The sequence below is a fragment of the Anopheles coustani genome, chromosome 3 (assembly GCF_943734705.1).
Source record: "Anopheles coustani chromosome 3, idAnoCousDA_361_x.2, whole genome shotgun sequence".
Taxonomy (NCBI): Eukaryota; Metazoa; Arthropoda; class Insecta; order Diptera; family Culicidae; genus Anopheles; species Anopheles coustani.
In genome coordinates this window covers 85,521,177-85,539,792 of record NC_071288.1, presented here as the reverse complement: position 1 = coordinate 85,539,792, position 18,616 = coordinate 85,521,177, and the positions used below count along the sequence as shown (strand labels likewise).

At 48.0% G+C, this 18,616-nt stretch overlaps 1 protein-coding gene across 1 annotated transcript in view; it reads left to right on the top strand.

Moving 5' to 3' along the window:
• LOC131268347 (histone-lysine N-methyltransferase 2D-like) overlaps window positions 1-18,616 on the top strand; it is a 33,439-nt gene that overhangs the window by 8,587 nt on the left and 6,236 nt on the right. Inside the window, exons 7-17 of the mRNA XM_058270810.1 lie at window positions 151-920; window positions 1,301-1,581; window positions 1,710-1,912; window positions 3,314-3,679; window positions 7,110-7,248; window positions 7,333-9,695; window positions 9,778-9,875; window positions 9,945-10,353; window positions 12,146-12,250; window positions 12,317-13,782; window positions 13,864-18,584. Of these exons, the coding sequence (XP_058126793.1) occupies window positions 151-920; window positions 1,301-1,581; window positions 1,710-1,912; window positions 3,314-3,679; window positions 7,110-7,248; window positions 7,333-9,695; window positions 9,778-9,875; window positions 9,945-10,353; window positions 12,146-12,250; window positions 12,317-13,782; window positions 13,864-18,584 (10,921 nt within the window). The remainder of the gene's footprint in view (window positions 1-150; window positions 921-1,300; window positions 1,582-1,709; window positions 1,913-3,313; window positions 3,680-7,109; window positions 7,249-7,332; window positions 9,696-9,777; window positions 9,876-9,944; window positions 10,354-12,145; window positions 12,251-12,316; window positions 13,783-13,863; window positions 18,585-18,616) is intronic.

Genomic DNA, 18,616 nt, shown 5'->3' with positions numbered 1-18,616 from the left:
GTTATTTTATTACAATATCCGCGAGATCCTATGTCACAACTGGAACATTGTGATCCAGAAATAAAACATTGCATCGACCTATCTTTTTACGATTTTGCTTTTAATCTAAACTGCTTGTTGGTTGTTTAACGGAATCGTTTAAATTTACAGGAATCTCAGGAGTCTATGCTTGCGGGTACCATGACACCTTATACGTCCAACACATCAACGCCATCGCATAGTGCCGACGTAACAAAAAAAGCCGTGAACACACGGTACATCGCAGCAGGCGGTGTGCAACCAATGATGCAGCAACCGGCACAGCAACAGCCGATGCAAGAGCATCCTACCCACTTACATAATCCATCACAACAACCACAGCTTCAAGTGCAACAACAACCGCAGCAGCAGCGTCAGTTGCCGGCCGGTATGGTTTTGGCGCAGCCCGTTCAATCTGCCGGCATGGCTGGTCAACAGGTGATGCTGAACGAACAAGCACATGCCGCTGCAACAGGTAGCAGCATGGGAATGCAGCCAAATCCATCGCAGCAGATGACGAACGCCATGGGTGGTATGGCTCCGACACACATTCCACAATCCGTCCATGGACAGTCTAACATAATGGGCGGTCAAATGATGTTGAACCAACAACAGCAGCAACAGCAACCAGGGACAATCGGTGTCATGCCACCAGGCATGATGCAGGGTCCGAATCTTGGTCCTAATGGACCTCAGCAACAAACTCCACTGCAGCAACAGCAGCAGCAGCCGCAACAGCAACAACAGCAGCAAGGCATGCCGAATTCATACACAATGATGCCTTCCCAAGCACAACAGCAGCAAATACCTTTAACAGTCAGTGGTTCTATACCGCAGGACGTAAACCAACAGCAGCAACATATGAACCGAGGGTATTATTCTAATGACTTCCTTTCCCAGAGGTAGGAATGGAGAAGGATGGAAAGTTGTAATTTCGATTTTTGCACACCTATCACACTTGTTGCTAGTGTATGCACACAGCAGTCCTTCGAATGAAATTTAGATAATGCTAGTATCGTTGTGTGTGCCTTTAACAGGCAACAAAAATCAAGTCCACCTGCATCAGTTGCACGTTCCGAGACATACCCCCCCCCCCCCCCCCCTCCCCCTCCCTAACACTTCATCCCTCTCTTTCTCTTTCCATTCGCGACAAATCGAACTTAGCACCATCCATCGTCACTTCCATTCCTTCCAAATTATGTTCACATTGTAGTTCCAACGACAATGATTGACGTCTAACACATTTTCTTCTCTTTCATGATTTACGCATTCCGTGCTGTAGAGCCATGATGAGTGCATACCAGGATCCTTCCCAGTGTCAGTCATCGGTTACAGTTCCATCGCAGCCACCGATGCAGCAATCGGGCCAGTGGCAGAACCAAAATATTCCGCTGGTGGCGGGTGCCGGCCCGATCGATACTTCGCCGGGGACTTTAGCCAGGGCCACAACCCTCCCGCAGGGTCCCGCAGCAGCGTCTGGTGCCGGTGAAATGGTCGGTACGCTGGACGAAAGCAATATGAAGAGTGCGCAAAAGCTGTCCGAGAAGATGCGGAAGGACGAAAGTGAGTTTACAGCCCATCTGACTAGCATAGGACTACTGCTTGATGGCTGACCCCCATTTTCGTTGTATGTGTGTGTGATTGCGCATTGCTAATGCATTGGACCTGGTTTGCTTCTCTACCAATTTTAGTGCTCGGCGATATGGCCACCATTTCCTCGGTTCTGTACTGCAACATGCGCCACCCCGAGCTGAAGACGGAGTACCCGAACTGGAACGAACGCTGGAAGCAGATCAGCAAACGATGGCGGCTGCTGTCGAACGAGGACAAGCAACCCTTCCTGCAGCACGCGCGAGACAATCGTTCGGCCAGCAAGATGAAGAAAACACAACAGGTATTTACCGATCGTGCTGATCATATTCATCGGCCACACTGTTTATTTAATTTTATATTTTACAACTTACATTTTCTGTTCTTTAAATACGTTTTGTTCTAACGGAGAAAAAAAATCATATTCCATCAAATATCAACCAAACAACAATGTCCTATTACTATACATCGTTTGCAAACGTAGTTGGTCAGAGAGTTTACAGTTGAATATCAACTCCAAAAAGATCATTTGAACCACTGCAACCATGTCGTGGCGTGGCTGCTTTTCCGTCATGACCAAAGCAATGCCAACCAGATGTGTTTTAGCGCGTAGTAAAAACGAATCAACCAACCAAACAACCTTTCCAGTCGCACACTCGGGCACTATTTGTTTTTGTGTCATTTCGATACTTCGGTTTTCATACACTCACCTTTTGTCTGTTACTAAACGGTTGCACGAAAATAGCTTTAAATACATACGACTCACACTTTTTCAAATTTGATTGCATTTTCGCCAGTTTTTTCGGTTACTTTGGACTATTTCAAGCTATTTTACCGTGTGACTTTCAGTTGAAAATCATTCATTTGTTATTAAATTCAAATCCACATTCTTCATACACTGACTCATTTATAGCTAGCAACTCCATACGTGTTGTGTGACTAACATGCGATTGAACTTAGTTTTATCCCTTCGGCAACGATAGAAACTACTTTTTTAGACAATTGTACATGCTCTCTCGTCCATTTAGTATCGCGCTATCAATCACCATAGAGGGTAGAGTTACCGTTACCGTTTACTGTCACCGTTTTATTTTATGTTGTGCAATCACTCACTCCATTCGTATGATGCTACCCTCAATTAACATCCGGTTTCATGCAGGTGCAAATTCATATGGCTCCCTTCACTTTCCTTTGCATTATCCGGCGGTACAATGCATCCACCCGAATGCAATAGTTCGTCGTAGGAAAACGACGTCCAGCTCGTCTTATTTTCCGAGCAAAGATCACGTTCGTCGATACTGAAATAAGACGCTTTTGCTTGAATTTTGCCTATAAGATATGTTTATCCAGGTTCACCTAGTATATAGAGCCAAAATCGAATGTTTCGTGACCATTGTCAAGGTATCAAAGTATTGTCCGTGCCCCCGCTGGCCTAGTAAATGGGGGCTTTCATGTGAGCCACGATCCGTCAATCTCTCTGTCTTCTCGAAAGCACCATGTATTTTTATGTTTCTTTTGTTGTTTGTTTGTTTGTTTGTTTGTTCGTACGTTATTCGTGCGTTCGTGCGTCCGTTCATACGTCCATCCGTTCGTATGTATGTTTGTTCGTAACGCTCGTATACAGAAGAGAACGAAGAAGAAAAACAGTTGGTTATGGTTCATATATATTTGCAACACTTCCCCATATCCCCCCAAATCGATTCAGGTACCACAGTTATCACCCAAAGATGGCAATAGCAATAGTTCTGGTATGATGAACATTGTCGGTCCCTCGTCTGCATCTTCTCCCTCTTGCTCCTCATCATCAAACATATCGGGATCGCTAACCACGGAAACGGGTTCCATGTTAATGGGGTCGGACCAAACGGTGGCTGGCGGTTTGGTACAACATCATCTCGGAACTCATCAGCAGCAGCAGCCGCAGCAACAGTCACAGCAGCTTCAGCAGCAGCTCCAACAACCGATGGTGAGACAGCAGCAGCCATCGGTTCCACATGGACAGCAAATGCAGCACCAGCAGCCGCAACAGCACCTGCTGCACAGCACACTACAGCCGCAGCCGCTACTTGAGGTGCAAGGAAATTCTATGGACGATGGCAACAACAGCTTAGACGAGCTCGGTGCCGCCGCTTCCAATACTAATCATGTTTTTAGTGCCATTCGCGATAGTAATACCACGCCTTCTTCCTCTAACGATACTAACACGAATGCATCAATAGATTCAGTTAATGGTGACGGTAGTAAGCCACACATATCCAACACTCACACCACACCTCGTAACGAAACACTCAAAAACACTACAATCACCACGACGGCGGCAGCCCCAACCACTAGTAGTACTACTGACCGAAACACTAGCAACTCGTCCATCAGCGAGGCTAGTCAACGGCGGTCACTCCTAAATCCCCTGCTATCGATAAGCGACAATGCTACTTCGAATCTGATCGTGAGGCCCCCTAGTGCCAGCACTGTGGAGCAGCAGCCTTCGCAGGTAGAACCGCAAACATCGATTGCTGCGGGGGGTGGGACGGGGGGTACGAAAGCGAACTTGGTCGTTGCCGCCAACATTGCCAACACGTTTATCAATCTCTCCAGCTTGACCGCTATGGGACAGACGGCAAGTCCTGCTGCCACAGTGCCCCAAACCATACCAGTCACCCAAAGGCAACCGCCTTACCAGCAGCCGGGAACCGAACATCATCACCATGCGCCGGGTAGTGTAAACGTTCTCGTCAACCAATCGATTCCACCGACCCACGTTATGAAGACACTAGCGTTAGGCAATGGCAGGGCGAATATTTTCGTGCCCAACGTTATCGCATCGAACGTTACCTCGCCGCACTTTACCGTACACCATCATCATCATCATCAGTTTGGCCCACGGAACGGCCCGGCACCGAATGTGACCGTAAACCCGAACGGGAACTTCAATACCAATTCCAGTGCCGTGCTGCGGCCAGGCTTCGCACACATCAGACCGGCGTTTCTGCCACAGGGGTTCAATATCCTCGGCAATACTGTCACAGCCGCGACTGCTGCTGGTGGCGGAAGCGGGGGTGCGATTCAATCCCCTATTTTGGCCGCTTCGCTGCAAACGATCAATAAAATTGCTGCCCAACAACAAACTTTACAGACTCAACAGCAGCAGCAGCAGCAGCAACAGCAACAGCATTCACGTTCAGCGAATGTCAATAAGATCATCAACGTCGGTCCGGATGGGTCCCAAAAAATACTTATAACTACAGCGGGGCACCAGTTGCTAGGCCACCAAAGCCCGCAACAGCACGGCAGCCCGCAAAGGCCACGGACACCATCGGTGCTCAACACTGGCGTCACTTCTTCCGTAACGATGATGAACGTAAATGATCAGCAAATCCGCGTACTGACCCCCTGCGAAATCATGCGTACGCTTCCATCCCTCGATGGCGTCGGGACGTACGAGATGACCCCTACCAGCGCAAAAAGTGTCAGCGCACCACAGTCTCCGCACTTTGCGGTTCTCTCCTCAACAATGCCTGGTGGAATGGAAACAAAACACGACCCCAGTAATCCGACGACGGCTACTAAAAACACTTTTTCCCTTACGAAACCCGATGGTGGTAGCAATGACACGATGGCGATAGATGGTTCCAGCGTGGGCAGCCCAAATCCAAGCGACGATGGAAGCACTACCAATGGCTGTCTTCCCAATGTTATCCCTAGTGATCATGTTACTAGTGCCGCCGTTACATCCTCATTCTCAGATAGTGCTAACACCATCGCCACAACCACTACCTACCCTACCACCACCATAACAACCACTACTACCATCAACACCAACACCACCACCACCACTACCAACACCAATACTCCCTGTTTGCTAAGTGCTACTAGTACTGTGACCAGTATTGTTTCTACCTCCACCACCATCACTTCTACTACTACTGCTACCAACACAAGTACTACCACAACTAGTAATGCTAGTATCCATTCTGCTCCTACTACTACCACTACTACTACTACCGCACCCGAAACGGTGAGAATCTTAATCGATAGAAAACGTAAAGCGAATGTTTTGTTTTACTTCTACTACCATTCCATTTCGGTTTTGTTTGAATTTGCCAACTTGCTGCTAGAAAATGAATCGTATCGATTTTGTCTTTTGGTTTAAATATTTTTATATAACATTGTTTTTATAACACAGCTTGTTGTTGTAGTTTTCCAGTGTTTTTTTTTCTAATTTTTCTTGCAGATAGTATTTTTATTCTGCTAGATTTGATTGTATTTTGCAGTGCTCTAACAAAGCTGTTGGCCGATTGGAATTGTCTTAGATTGACATTGTTTTCTTTATTCAAAATCAGCAGTATTTTTGAAATTTTTCAACCTTATTTTCATATTTCTTTTTAATAATAGTTTGCTTTTTGCTCTAAATTTTATCGAAACCTTACTCGAATATTGATATTTTGGTGGAAAGCTGTTTTGAGTTTTGTTTCCCAAAGTTTACGAAATATCGTGGACACGCCCTTTCCTTGTTTCCATTTTTATGTTTTCGCCCATTTCGTATTACATGTTATATATTTGTGCATCAAAGGATAGGTAGAATGTTTATTCGAGGGTTTGTGGCACATCAACTATTTACGAAATTTAGCGTTTCGCTCTCTTCACGCAGATAGTATATGTCCATCTAACGCATGTTATGTGTTTTTATTGTAAACGCTTTATTTTGTGCTCTTATAATAATGTTTCATTTAAATTTAATTAGTAATGTATAAAAATTGTGGTTTTGAAGTAATTTTATGGTTCTGGCTTTTTTTTTATAAATGTAAATGACAAAAATCATTATTTCATAGTTCACTCATGTTTAACTTTTACTTTATGTGTCTTATTTAATAATTATCTGTTTCAATGTGAAACCGTTTGTTTCACATTTTAATACATTTTAAAAGTTACAGACCTGTACATATCATCAACATTGATTTCACGTCATTCTTTTTCAATTGTTTGTTTTCTACTATAGTTATCATGTAATGGATATATTTTGATTTTTGCACCTTTTGCACGTCCCCTGGATATTAATAACTACTTGGCTAGTTACTGTTAAAAGTTTTGTTAATATTTCGATATATTAATTTCTATGTGTAGCTCGTTTGAGTGCCAATTAAGTTTAATGGTGCAAACAATCAAATCAATAAGGTGTATGCAAGCTGCAAGCAAAGCTCACCATTAATGTGAACTTTCGGATAACAAACGTAAATGCTTATAACAGCAGTAGGTTCTAGCTTGAATATTATGGTCTGAGAATATACTCTATTGATGGCATTGTTTTATCATTTGTCTACTTCAGATATATCCTTTCGATGGTTACGATAGCTAGTTGTTTTCTTTATTTGCTTCCTTTCGACTGCATATATGGCACTAAAAAGCACACCGCAAAAGTAGAATGATTCAAGTAAATCCATCTTTTTTTTCTTTCTTTTGCTTTATTTTCCTATTGCGCGAATACTTTATTTTCCGTCAACCAGGATCAGGATAAAATAAATGCACAACAGAAAAGCATGCGCGAGGCGGAGCAGGAACGTCAATGGAAGCAGTTGCAGCAGCAACGAGCTCGGGAGCAGCAATCGCAGCAGCATTTGCTGTTGCCAGAGCAACGAATGCAAGGTATATCGCAAAACCTACAACTCAAGTTTAAAGATAAGCTTGTTAACATTCCTCTATTTTTATTTCTCACATTCTTGTTCACAGATCCAACAATGCAACTGCAAGTTGCGACAGATGTGGGACCGGGAATGAGTCCAATGGCAAGCCCCTCGCCCAATTCAAGAGGTCCTTTCGTTTCTCCCGTAAACAAAACCCGCATGCCTCCATCGGTCGGCGGTAGTATGGGAATGAATGCCCCCTCCAGTCCCGTATCCGGTAGCTTTCAGCATCCAATGGGTATGCCAGCTAGAGGGCTTCCCGTACCGATGCAACAACAACGCCAGCTGCCCGGTCCGGTTGGTCAGGGGAATCGAATGCCATTGAGTCCGTTTTCACCTCAGTCGCAACAGCCACAATCTCCACATGATGTTATGCCGGAATCCCCCGTGAGTCAGCACTCCGGCATGGATCCGTTCGTGCGCCCTCCTTCCGAAGGCCTTGGATCGGATGGATACGCCGTCCATCATTCACCGCAAACTCCCCGGTCCATGGGACACCAAAGCCCAGTGGCAGCTGCCAACAGAAGTCCCGCCTACACGGGGCCACAGATTGGACCCAACGTTGTCCCAGGCAGTATGCGCATGAACACGATGGATGCTAGCGGGTACGCGGGTGCACCAGGCACACCGAGGCCTCAGTTTTCGTCAGGCACTTCTAGACCGACGGTTTACGCACGTCCTGGTGACTTGTTTGGCCCGATGCAAGGCTCGCCTTTCACCTCGCCCCGCTCCGATGGATTCGCCCAGTCACCGCAGGAAGGGAATCGACAGTTGCGCGATCTTTTGCAACGGCAACAACTCCCTGCACCGAATCCACCATCCGGTGGTCAGATGAACAATGTTGCTAGCGGACCGGCGAGTGGTGTTGGTTTGATGCAACAATCGGTTGCCCAACAGTCACCTCAAGCCCAAGTGCAGTCGCCGGGAGGGTTTATGGACGAACAGCAGCAACAGCAACAACAACAGCAGCAGCAGCAACAACAATTGCACCAGCAGCAATCCCAAATGCAACAACAACAGCAGGCTGCCCAAGTACAACAACAGCAGCAGCAGCAATCTCAAATGGCGCAACAACAACAACATCAACTCGTGCAACTTCAGCAGCAGCAGCAGCAACAGGCCGGAATAATGCAAGGAGTACAGAGTCAAGGCCCAATGCCTTCCAGCCCCACCGATTTGGGAACGTTCCGACAGCCGTTGCCACCAAACATGATGGCTAGACCGCGTATGCCGGGTACGATGATAAGACCGACCGGTAATATCGTCGTAGGAGCCAACAATCAGATCCTCGTTCGACAGCAAATTGTCCGCTCTGCAGGCCCAAATCAGTTGCTTATATCTCAACAGCAGGGAATGATGCAACCGCAGCAGCAACAATCAGGGCAGGTACTGCGGCAACGAATGCAAATTATTGGTTCCACTGTCCCCGAGGGAACACAGTTTGTCTCTCCAATGGGACATTTGATGCATGTCCAGCAACAACAAATGATCACGCAACCACATCAGCAACAACAAGTACTTACCCCTTCACAAACCGACCAACACAACATTGCGCTTCTAGCCCAACGGTTGGCGGGTGAGGGTGACGCACATGTTGTTCCCTCCTCGCCGAGAACGTCACAACAAATCCAGCAGCAGCAGCAACAGCAACAACAGCATTCACAGCAACTGCAGCAGCAAGCATCGGCATCTGGTTCTGGACAATCGGATGGATCGTCAGAAATTCCGGATAGCGTTAGTGCTGAGTTGGAGAAACTGGAACAAGAGGATAACACGGGTATGGGTGAGGTAGAAGGGGTTGGCGACTTGCTTGGTGAGCTGGGCGATGATGATGCCGATCTACTCAATTCGCTGACGGCGGAAATGGGAGAGGATTTCAACATTCTCGAGTACGCAGATCCTGAGCTCGACACGACGGACGGCGAAAAGTCGAACCTCCTCGACAGTCTGGAACTCGACGACGAAAACAAAGAATCCGATGCCAAAAGCAAGCAAAAGCTGCAGTCGGACACTGCAGGTGATGGCATGGCGGAGCAACAGAACAAACAAACATCCGCTGCGAATGCTGGTAGACCGTCGTCTGGGAACGAGACTTTGATGCCGAATATGGGAAATACCGTAGTGACGGCTCAAAACACGATGCAACCTGGACAATTTATGCCAATGCAAGGACAGATGATGCAACAACCGCAGCTGCAGACGACAATGCAACCACAACAGCAACATCAGACGACAATGCAACCACAACAGCAACATCAGTTCGCCCAGCAACAGCTTATCGGTTCGAGTCCTGTTCCACAGCAGCAAATGCAGCAACTTCCGGGCGGTGCTCAAATGAAAGCAATCCGCCCGAACATGTTGGGGCAATCCCAGATACATCAAATGCATTCACAAATACCACAACAACAGGTAGGGATTGACAAAATTTGTAGAAAAAAGGTCATACTTTGAATGAAACATTTACCTCTCTTGCCTTACCCTGCATCCCTAGATGCAACAGGGTGTCTTGATTGGCGCAAATCCCATGGGACTTGGGCCTAGGATGATAAATAAGGATGGAACTGTTGGTATTGTGAATATGAAGGCTGGGTAAGTCACTATTATTCGTGTAACGAGTGTGTCAATGGTCGTTGCTGAATATTCCCTTCTTTGTTTCAGTCTCATGAACCAACAGCAACAGCGAATGCAACAATTGAAGCAAATGGGTGCAGGATTCGTGCAGAACATTATACCAGGTCAACCGCAACAGACGCGCATTGTACAGCAGATGCAAGGCAACCGTATGATACAGACGGTCACCAATATGCCTGGACAAGGGCAACCATCCCAGCAGCAGCCGCAGCAGCTTGGGGGCGGTGGAGGTGGTATACAGAACCAAACGCAAATGGCCATGCAACACCAGCAGCTGCAGAATGTCCAGCCGCAAGCTCAGGGTCAGACAACTCAGCAGCAACAGCAGGGTGGCGTACCTGTTGCAGTTGGTCAGCCACCACCGCCGCCGTATCCCGAACCTCCGCCACCGTATCCGGGCAACCAATCAAATCCAATGGGGACCGCTCCCGTTCAGGTGAGTCAGGCGTTGTTTTTTAAATTAAAAATTCATTTTACCAAATTCATACTGTGGTTATTTTTAATTTCGCAATTTTGTTTTATCATCATCGTTAAATGTGGGAAATGGTTCAATTTTAAAACTCAATCATATTTTGTATAGCTCATATTAACTTACTGTGGGCAATCGATTGCCAAATATGTTTACCTATGTGATATTGTTGACTGTTAATGAGTATCTTACAGATTACAATCCACACACAGTCCTACCGGGTCAGTTTATTAGAAAACAAAAATTATAAAAATGTTGTTTTTTTTTTAGATGCAGTCTAAGTTTGTCGATCATTATAATACAGTACAATTAAATGCGAGTTAAAAAAAAGATGTATTCCCTTGAACTTCTAGATTGTTGTGTGTTTCAGTTTAATTTCCGGGCAATAAGAGAAACATTTACTCGCATTACTTGTGGAATGAATTTGACATCATAAAATAAATCATGAGTAATATTGTAGACTTTACGCTCATCTACGCGTAATTTACACAAACCGAAAAAGACTGAACTGAAAATCTGAGCAAACAATCATTTTATTACTCATTATGAGCACCACTTTTCGACATTTTCAAACAAAACAAATCAGTATCCATATCCACTCTGGCACTCCAGACAGAGGCATGTCCCTGCTATACTCTTAATTAAACTCAAGCACTGGATTTATTATAAAACAAAACCAACCTCTACACATGAGTTAAATGTCTTCCTGCTGCCTTTTTGATCAGTCCTTACTTGCCTTCCCATTGCTCGGTTTACCCCTGTCACAAACACCCACGTTTGTTTTGAATTGTGCTGTGTTACGCCATCACGTTTTACTTATTCTTCTTTTCATCTTCGAACACTGGTCAGCATCAGATGTATGCGAAATATTATAATAACTGCTGTGTACCGAACACAACACTATCAACACCTTCTACGCGACGTTCGCTATTGCTAAAGGTGAGAGAATCGCCGGCGCACCGGTACCGCACCGGCACCTTTAAGTACACCGAAACAATAACTTACTTATAACTATTACCTGCACCTTCACCGTGCCGCATCGTGTACGGAGGCTGTCACTATTTACACACCGGTCCTATTTCTTCAAGCTCACCAATGACACATGCTCGTTCGCTAGTTTTCTTTTATTTATATACATATATAGTGTAATCAATACGAGCAGATTGATTTCTATCGTATTCATTTTCGTAGGAAGACAAGCATTTTAGCGTAGCGTAGACTATGCACGCTGCAAATCACAAAAGAAAACACTTGGCTTTTTTCTTTCCGTTCGTCATTTCGTCGTCGCATTTAACAAAACTCAAATAGAACTGTATTCTGCGCCCTTTCAATGCTAGTTCCTCTACCTGACCTGACTAGCTAGCTAACTGCTGTAAGTGCTTTTGTCTGTGCTAGCAAAACGATTGTTTTTCCAATATTGGATAAGTAAAAAGCATATATTTTCTAAACTGTAAAACACACCGTCTAAAGTACAAATGCGATGGAATGTGACTGTGTGCCAAACAGTTGCCTCGTATTTCGTGTAGTTCTTCCGTAGCTGAGTTGCAAAGATTCAGACTTTTCAGAACTACCTGGGTAAACCATCCTCTAGATTCTATTTAGTTGTTTCTCACCGGAAACACATGGAGCATCATGTGTGTGCGTGTTGGAACCGTAAAGTAGTAGAACGTGTGTCCGTAGTAGCAACGCGTTACTGGAGGGCATCCGGTTTATATTTACTAATGTCGAGTTCTGTTTTTTCTTCTTATTTTTACCCCAGGAACAACGACTATTGCTGGAGGACATGGTTGAGCAGGAAAAACGGGAGCAAGCTAATCAACTGCAGCAAGTTAGCGATATGCCAGCTAACTTGTTGGCCGATCAGGTAAGCGCCGTTGTTTGATCTTAATGTATAAAAAATAAAATGTTACTAATGCTTATTTCTTTGCAGCAGTACGATGGCATTATGAACAATCCACAAGGCATTGTACGTGGGTCACAGCAGTCCGCCGGCATGGTGGTTAATCAGCTACATCAAAACCAACAGCAGCAGCTTCAATCACCACCAGGGATGCACGGTCAGATTCAGATGCAATCACCGAATGGGACACAATTCATGCTTCAGCAACAACAGCAGCAACAGCAACAACGAATGAACACCCACTGGCGCCCACCGACACCAGTACAGACAACAGCAGCAGCAGGAGCCGGTACGGTATTGGGAGGACAAATATCTTCACAGCCCATCGCAACCAATAGTCAAATGGCGAAAACAACTACCACTTTACAAACCGGTGCTGCAACAACAACGGCGCCCTCAACTGCAACGACCACCGATCCTTCGGCCAACAAATCAATCCCACTGTTTCAGGCTAATTTGCAACCCCAACCTCCACAACCACCGGAAACTATCGCAACCGACCAGGACCGCGTGCTGCAGATCAACTACGAAAATTGGTTGAACCAACAGAATACGGTGCTGTCGAACCAACTGAAGTACTATGAAACGGAAATAGTGAAACTGCGCAAGGTGAAAAAACAGCTCAACACCAAGCAGCGCCACTTGCGCAAGCAGGGTAACGAACTGACGGACAACGACGCCAAAGAGTTGCAGAAAATAACTGCCGATCATGGTATCATCCAAAAGCAACTAGAAAATGCGCGCCGTCAGCAACGGCAGCATTCCGTTATACTGCAGGACTACAAAACGAAGCATCCGACGTCTAAACCAGCGGCGACAACTCCGACTCCGGTCGGGGCACCACCTGGCAGCTCTCCCGCTCAATCACTTATTGCCCCACCGTCTCCTCTCATGTCGCCCTCACCCAGCTCGCAGCCAGGCTCGCTCTATCAGCCTCCGGTACAGTCCCCGTTAGGCAATCCTATCCTGCAGCCGAATCAAAGTCCACTGCATTCGCCCAGCCCGCTCCTGTCACACAGTCCCGGACCAGCAAGCGTTAATTCGGTCCTGCAAAGCCCAGGCGGTAATCACACCAACTCAAACAGTGCTATGTCTCCGTACAGCACGATGCAACCTTCGCCCCGTATCGGTACTCCACACTCCCAGATTGACGAGAATCCGTTCAGTCCTGGGCCGGCAGGTGGCCCATCGCCGTCGCCATCGATACCCGGTAGACTGACATCGCCAGCGCCAAGAATGACCTCCCCGCAGCACCGTGTAGGCGGCCAGCAGCTTGTCGGTGCAACGGGCCGCATGGTACCGAGCCCCGGCCACCAGTACACACAGCAAGGCATGATGCTACAGAACACCATAATGAATCAACAGCAACAGCAGCAACAACAACAGCAGCAGCAACAACAAACGCGCTTTGTGCGCCCACAAATTATACCGAACGATCCGAACGTAAGAATGCGTGTTGCAAACAGCATTCAATTGCAACAACAACAGCAGCAACAATTGCAACAACAACAACAGCAGCAACAATTGCAACAACAACAACAGCAGCAACAATTGCAACAACAACAGCAACAACAATTGCAACAACAACAGCAGTTAATCGGACAAAACCCAAATGCCGTTCGCCAACAAATGCAACCGGTTGGTTCGAGTGGCACAGCTAGCGGGTACAATTCGCCCCTAGGCAGCCCCCAGCCCATCATGTCTCCAGGTGGGGGCAATGTTGCTCAACATCAGATGCAACAACCGCAGCAAGGCATAGATCCCCGAACTATACAGTTCATGCAGCAACAGCAACGCATTCAGCAGATTCAGCAGCAACGCCAGCAACAAATCTTGCAACAGCAACAACAGCAGCAACAACAACAACAACAACAACAACAACAACAACAACAACAACAACAATCACCTCAACACGCAGCAGCGGGTAGTGCAAGTACAATGATGCAACAGCAACCAAACCAGCAACAAATGCAAATGATGCAACAGCAGCAGCAACAAATGCAGATGCATCAAATGCAACAACAACAACAACAACAACAACAACAACAACAACAACAACAACAACAACAGCAGGCGCAACAGCAGCAGCAGCAGCAACAACAACAAATGAATTATGCAAAGCAAAGTCCAATTCACCAGCAACCACCTTCCCCATTGCTAAGCATTGGAGGCGGCGGAACCACACCTACATCATCCCCAATGCCTCAAAGTCCGATGATGTATTACGGGCAACAGCAGCAACAACAGCAGCAGCAGCAGCAGGTGCAGCAAGTTCAACAGCAGCAACAGCAGCAACAGCAACAGCAAATACAGCAGCAGCAACTTATACGACAACAGTCCCTACCGACCGGCGATGGTAGCTACACAACCAATTCTACCGTCGGGAGTGGTGGTGGTAGTGGTGGAGGAATGAATCACCCATTGAATCCACTTCCTCTGCCATTCGGAACGTTTGGTTACATAAAGTTAGGTCTACGTGGCGGATCGCCAATGTGGGGTAGTGCCAGGGGGAACAAGCGCGCCAATCCAGTGGCTCAGTTTCAGCAGCAACAGCTACAAAAGCAATTACAAAAACAGCAACAACAACAACAGCAACAACAACAACAACAGCAACAGCAGCAACAACAACAAGCGGGTGCTGCTACGAGCGCGGGCACTTCTGGACAGCGACCACAAGCAGTGACCACCAAGCAGCAAACCATTAGTGCCAATGCGACCTTCATTCAGCACCGCAATCGTATCACGATCGTGCAGAAATCACTGGCAGGTACGATGGGAGCCGTCACCTTAAAGCCGGTAAACCAAGTGAACCAACTGGGAGCGACAACTACGGTGGTCAATAACAACAGCGGCGGTAGCAGTAGCAGTAGTAGCAGCGTCGAGGAGATTGTCGTAATCGACAGCAGTCCGGATGAGAAGCAACAACGATTGCTCGATTACGATGATGATAACGATAAGACACTGGTCGATGCGGAGGTTTCCCTGAACTCGGTCGCACACCATGGCACGGATGGGGATGAAGCGATCATCGAGTCGTTTAGTACGACCCCAACCGGATACGAGATTGTTGGTAGTCCGCTCGATTCGCAAATAGTATCCGGTGGTGAATACAATCTTTTCTCCGACGATGTGGTTGAGTGTGTGGACAGCGAAGACGGTGGTGGTAGTGGTACTGGTGGTTCCGGTGGCGGTATAATTTCCAGCATTACTAAGAAAGATACCCGAACCGTTACGGTGGAATTGCTAATGGACGACAGTTCAAAGGACAAACCCTTGTTGGGCAGCTCCGAAATAGAGATTGTGGAGAGCGTCGATGACAGCAACATCACGACGACGGCAGAAGACTTCGAGGCGATGATCGATAGTCGTCCAATAGAAGGGACAACAGCAGACGGCGGCGGAGGGATGAGTGAGACCACTAGTTCCGCAAAGTCGTCAGAAACTATTAGCGTCCACCAGCATCAGCAGCAGCGCAAGGAAGAGAAAACGGTTTCACCGACGAAAGAGATGACCATCGTAACGGTGCAGCACCAGCAGCAGCAAAACAGTCCCAAACCAATTGCCTATCCCGCGGGGACCATTGCCATACAGAAAACGCTGATGCAAACCCGACCCATTGTATCCGCCGCCCACCAGCGGCTGGTGAAGGATGCAACGGAAACAACGGCCAAGCTATCGATCGGAAATACCACCATCTCGGTGCCGATACTGAAAAAAAGCTTCCCGATGGCGACCGCCTCGAAGACGGGTGGGGGTGCGCAGGACCACCAGAACGCAGTCAGCCGCGCGACGACAACGGCGACGACGACGAAGAAGATTCTCAACACGTCCGGGTTGTCGATCAGCAACATTTCGAAGAATTCCGCCGGCGGAACGGTGATAGCCGTGGCCGGGCAGAAGATCAACACAACCAGTATCGTAACGCTGTCGTCGCTGAACCTAAACCAGTCGGCTCCCTTCATCACGAAGACCTTCGCTCGCCCCGGCACGGCCGCCGTTACGATCCAGCAGCAAAAACAACTCCAAGCTCAGCAACTGGCGGTGGGTTCGCAGATAAAAATACAGCAAGCTCAGGCGCTCGCCACTCAGTTGACCGTTGCCAATGTAGCAGTGGCCAGCAGCAGTAGCTTAACTTCCACAAACACCGCAACCAGTGTGCAAGCTACAACAGTTTCTTCGCAACAGCAACAACAACAGCAACATCAGCCGCAGATTGAAAATATAATATTGAAAAGCAAACCGAAGGCACCGTCACCGAGTTTGAGCTATGCGAAGCTTTCCACACTCACCGTGACACAGGATACGTCACTTCCGACCAAAATCTTCGAAGATGATTCCATCTCACCGGACAGCTCCATCAGCCAGGAGGATGCTGATCAGTTGCCACTTGAGAAATCGGAAGCGACCGCCTCCGACTCCCTGGCGGACGCATTTGTGCAGGTGACCGAAGCGCCGGCAGATGGCAATCAGCAGCAGCCAGACGCAACGGCTGGAAATAGTAAGCAAAATGCTCCCACAACAACAGCAACAACAACTACTACCGTCGCCAGTACAATTCCGGTGCACGTAATATCGAAATCGAGGGAAAACTCACGCAGTCCCATCCTACACGGTGGGGAGCGGCAAGGCACTCCAACTGGCCAGCGAATCGTATCGTCCATACCGCAACTTTCGCCCCTGTCGCAACCGAATGAGCTGACTTTGAATGCAATGAACGTGTCGCAACAAGTGCGTTCCATCATGTCGTCGATTAATGTATCCAATGCGACCACGGTCTCAGCGAGTGGGGCGTCCTCTGGGCACCAAGCCTCGACACCCTCAGCGAACGTCTCGTCCAGCAACATATCGACGATAACGTTCGATACAATCATCGGCTCGAAGGGTGATAATATGAGCAAAACGGAAACGATTGCCAGCATCTTGAAGACGGTGTCGGGCAAGACTATCTTACCGGCGGCCGCAATCGCTTCAAACTCGTCGAACTTGATTAAGGTGTCCGAGCACCAGCAGCAGCAGCAAGGTGGTGGAGTGGCAGCAGCATCCGGACTAACGACGACCACCATCACGTCCATTCCCGGCACGAAGCTTATCACACAGCAGTTGCAGTTGAGTCGCATCCCCGGACAAGCGATCGGCGGTGGCAACAACAACATCCTGGTGGTGAAACAGGTGCGCGCTCCGAGCAAGCAGGCCGGCCAGGGTGGCCACCACCAAAAGCAACTGGTTGTGCTCACCCAGGGTGGTCAGGGTGGCCAGGGTGGTGGTGGGCAACAGATAAAACTTCAGCCTCATCAGCAGCAACAGCTGGCCAGCGGAAACAGTGTTATCATTCAGAGCCAACCAGCTGGTGGAAACAGTGGAGGAGGAGGAGCAGGCGGTGGAACCAATGTCCAGGGTGGTAGCTTCGTAAAAATTACCACCGCCACGCCGACCGTAGTGTCCGCGAGTGACTCGATGGTAAAGACGGTCGACTCGAACAGTGCCAGTACTATCGCTACCATTCTCAGCAATGCAAATCAGCAGCATCAGCAGCAAACATCGCTGCAATCATTGATTCCCCAGCAGCAAAACCAACAACAGCAGCAGCAGCAGCAGCAAATTATATGCACCAATCAAGCAACCGGGCAAACACGCATCCTCAACTTGGGTACCGTTGTCGCCACTGTCAGTGATGCCGGTCAGACCAAGTCCATAGTAATGAACAGCAGCGGCGGCGGTGGTACTCGCGCCGCTACGATAACAAGTGTAAACGTAACACCCGTGGCTGTGTCTACTGCATCACCCTCTACGAGCATTCTTAGCGCAACTCTTTCCCAGCCTCTGGTGAAGGGCAGCAATGCGTCGGCCATCAGCACGCTGCTGCAAAATCAGCTCCAGAGTTCGAACTCCTTCCGACGCTCAAAGTCCACTGATGAGGCACCGGGCCATGTGCAAGGGCGCGGCGAATCGGCCTCGCAGATCCTCTCGAAGCGGCTCAGTCTAGAAGCGGCCAACGTGGTCAAAAGTGAACCGGTGGATAGTGTTTCCGACGACACGAACGTGAGCTCCTCCTCCTCGTCGACGACAGCGGCTTCATCTGGGCCAAAGCAGCCAACACCTCCACCCTCGGCCGTTGGCTCATCATCGGCTGTATCAAAATCTGAAACGTCCACTGGAAGTGGGTGTAAGTTTTCCAGCATGTCGTCTTCCACCTCCTCGGCCTCCTCGTCAGCCGGTGTGATGTCAAAGTCTGAGGATTCGCAAAATGTATTGCTGAAGCAGCTACTGCAGAACAGTGGAGGTAGCAGCAGCAGCGGGGGTGGTGGTGGTGGTGGTAATAGTGTAGGAGTT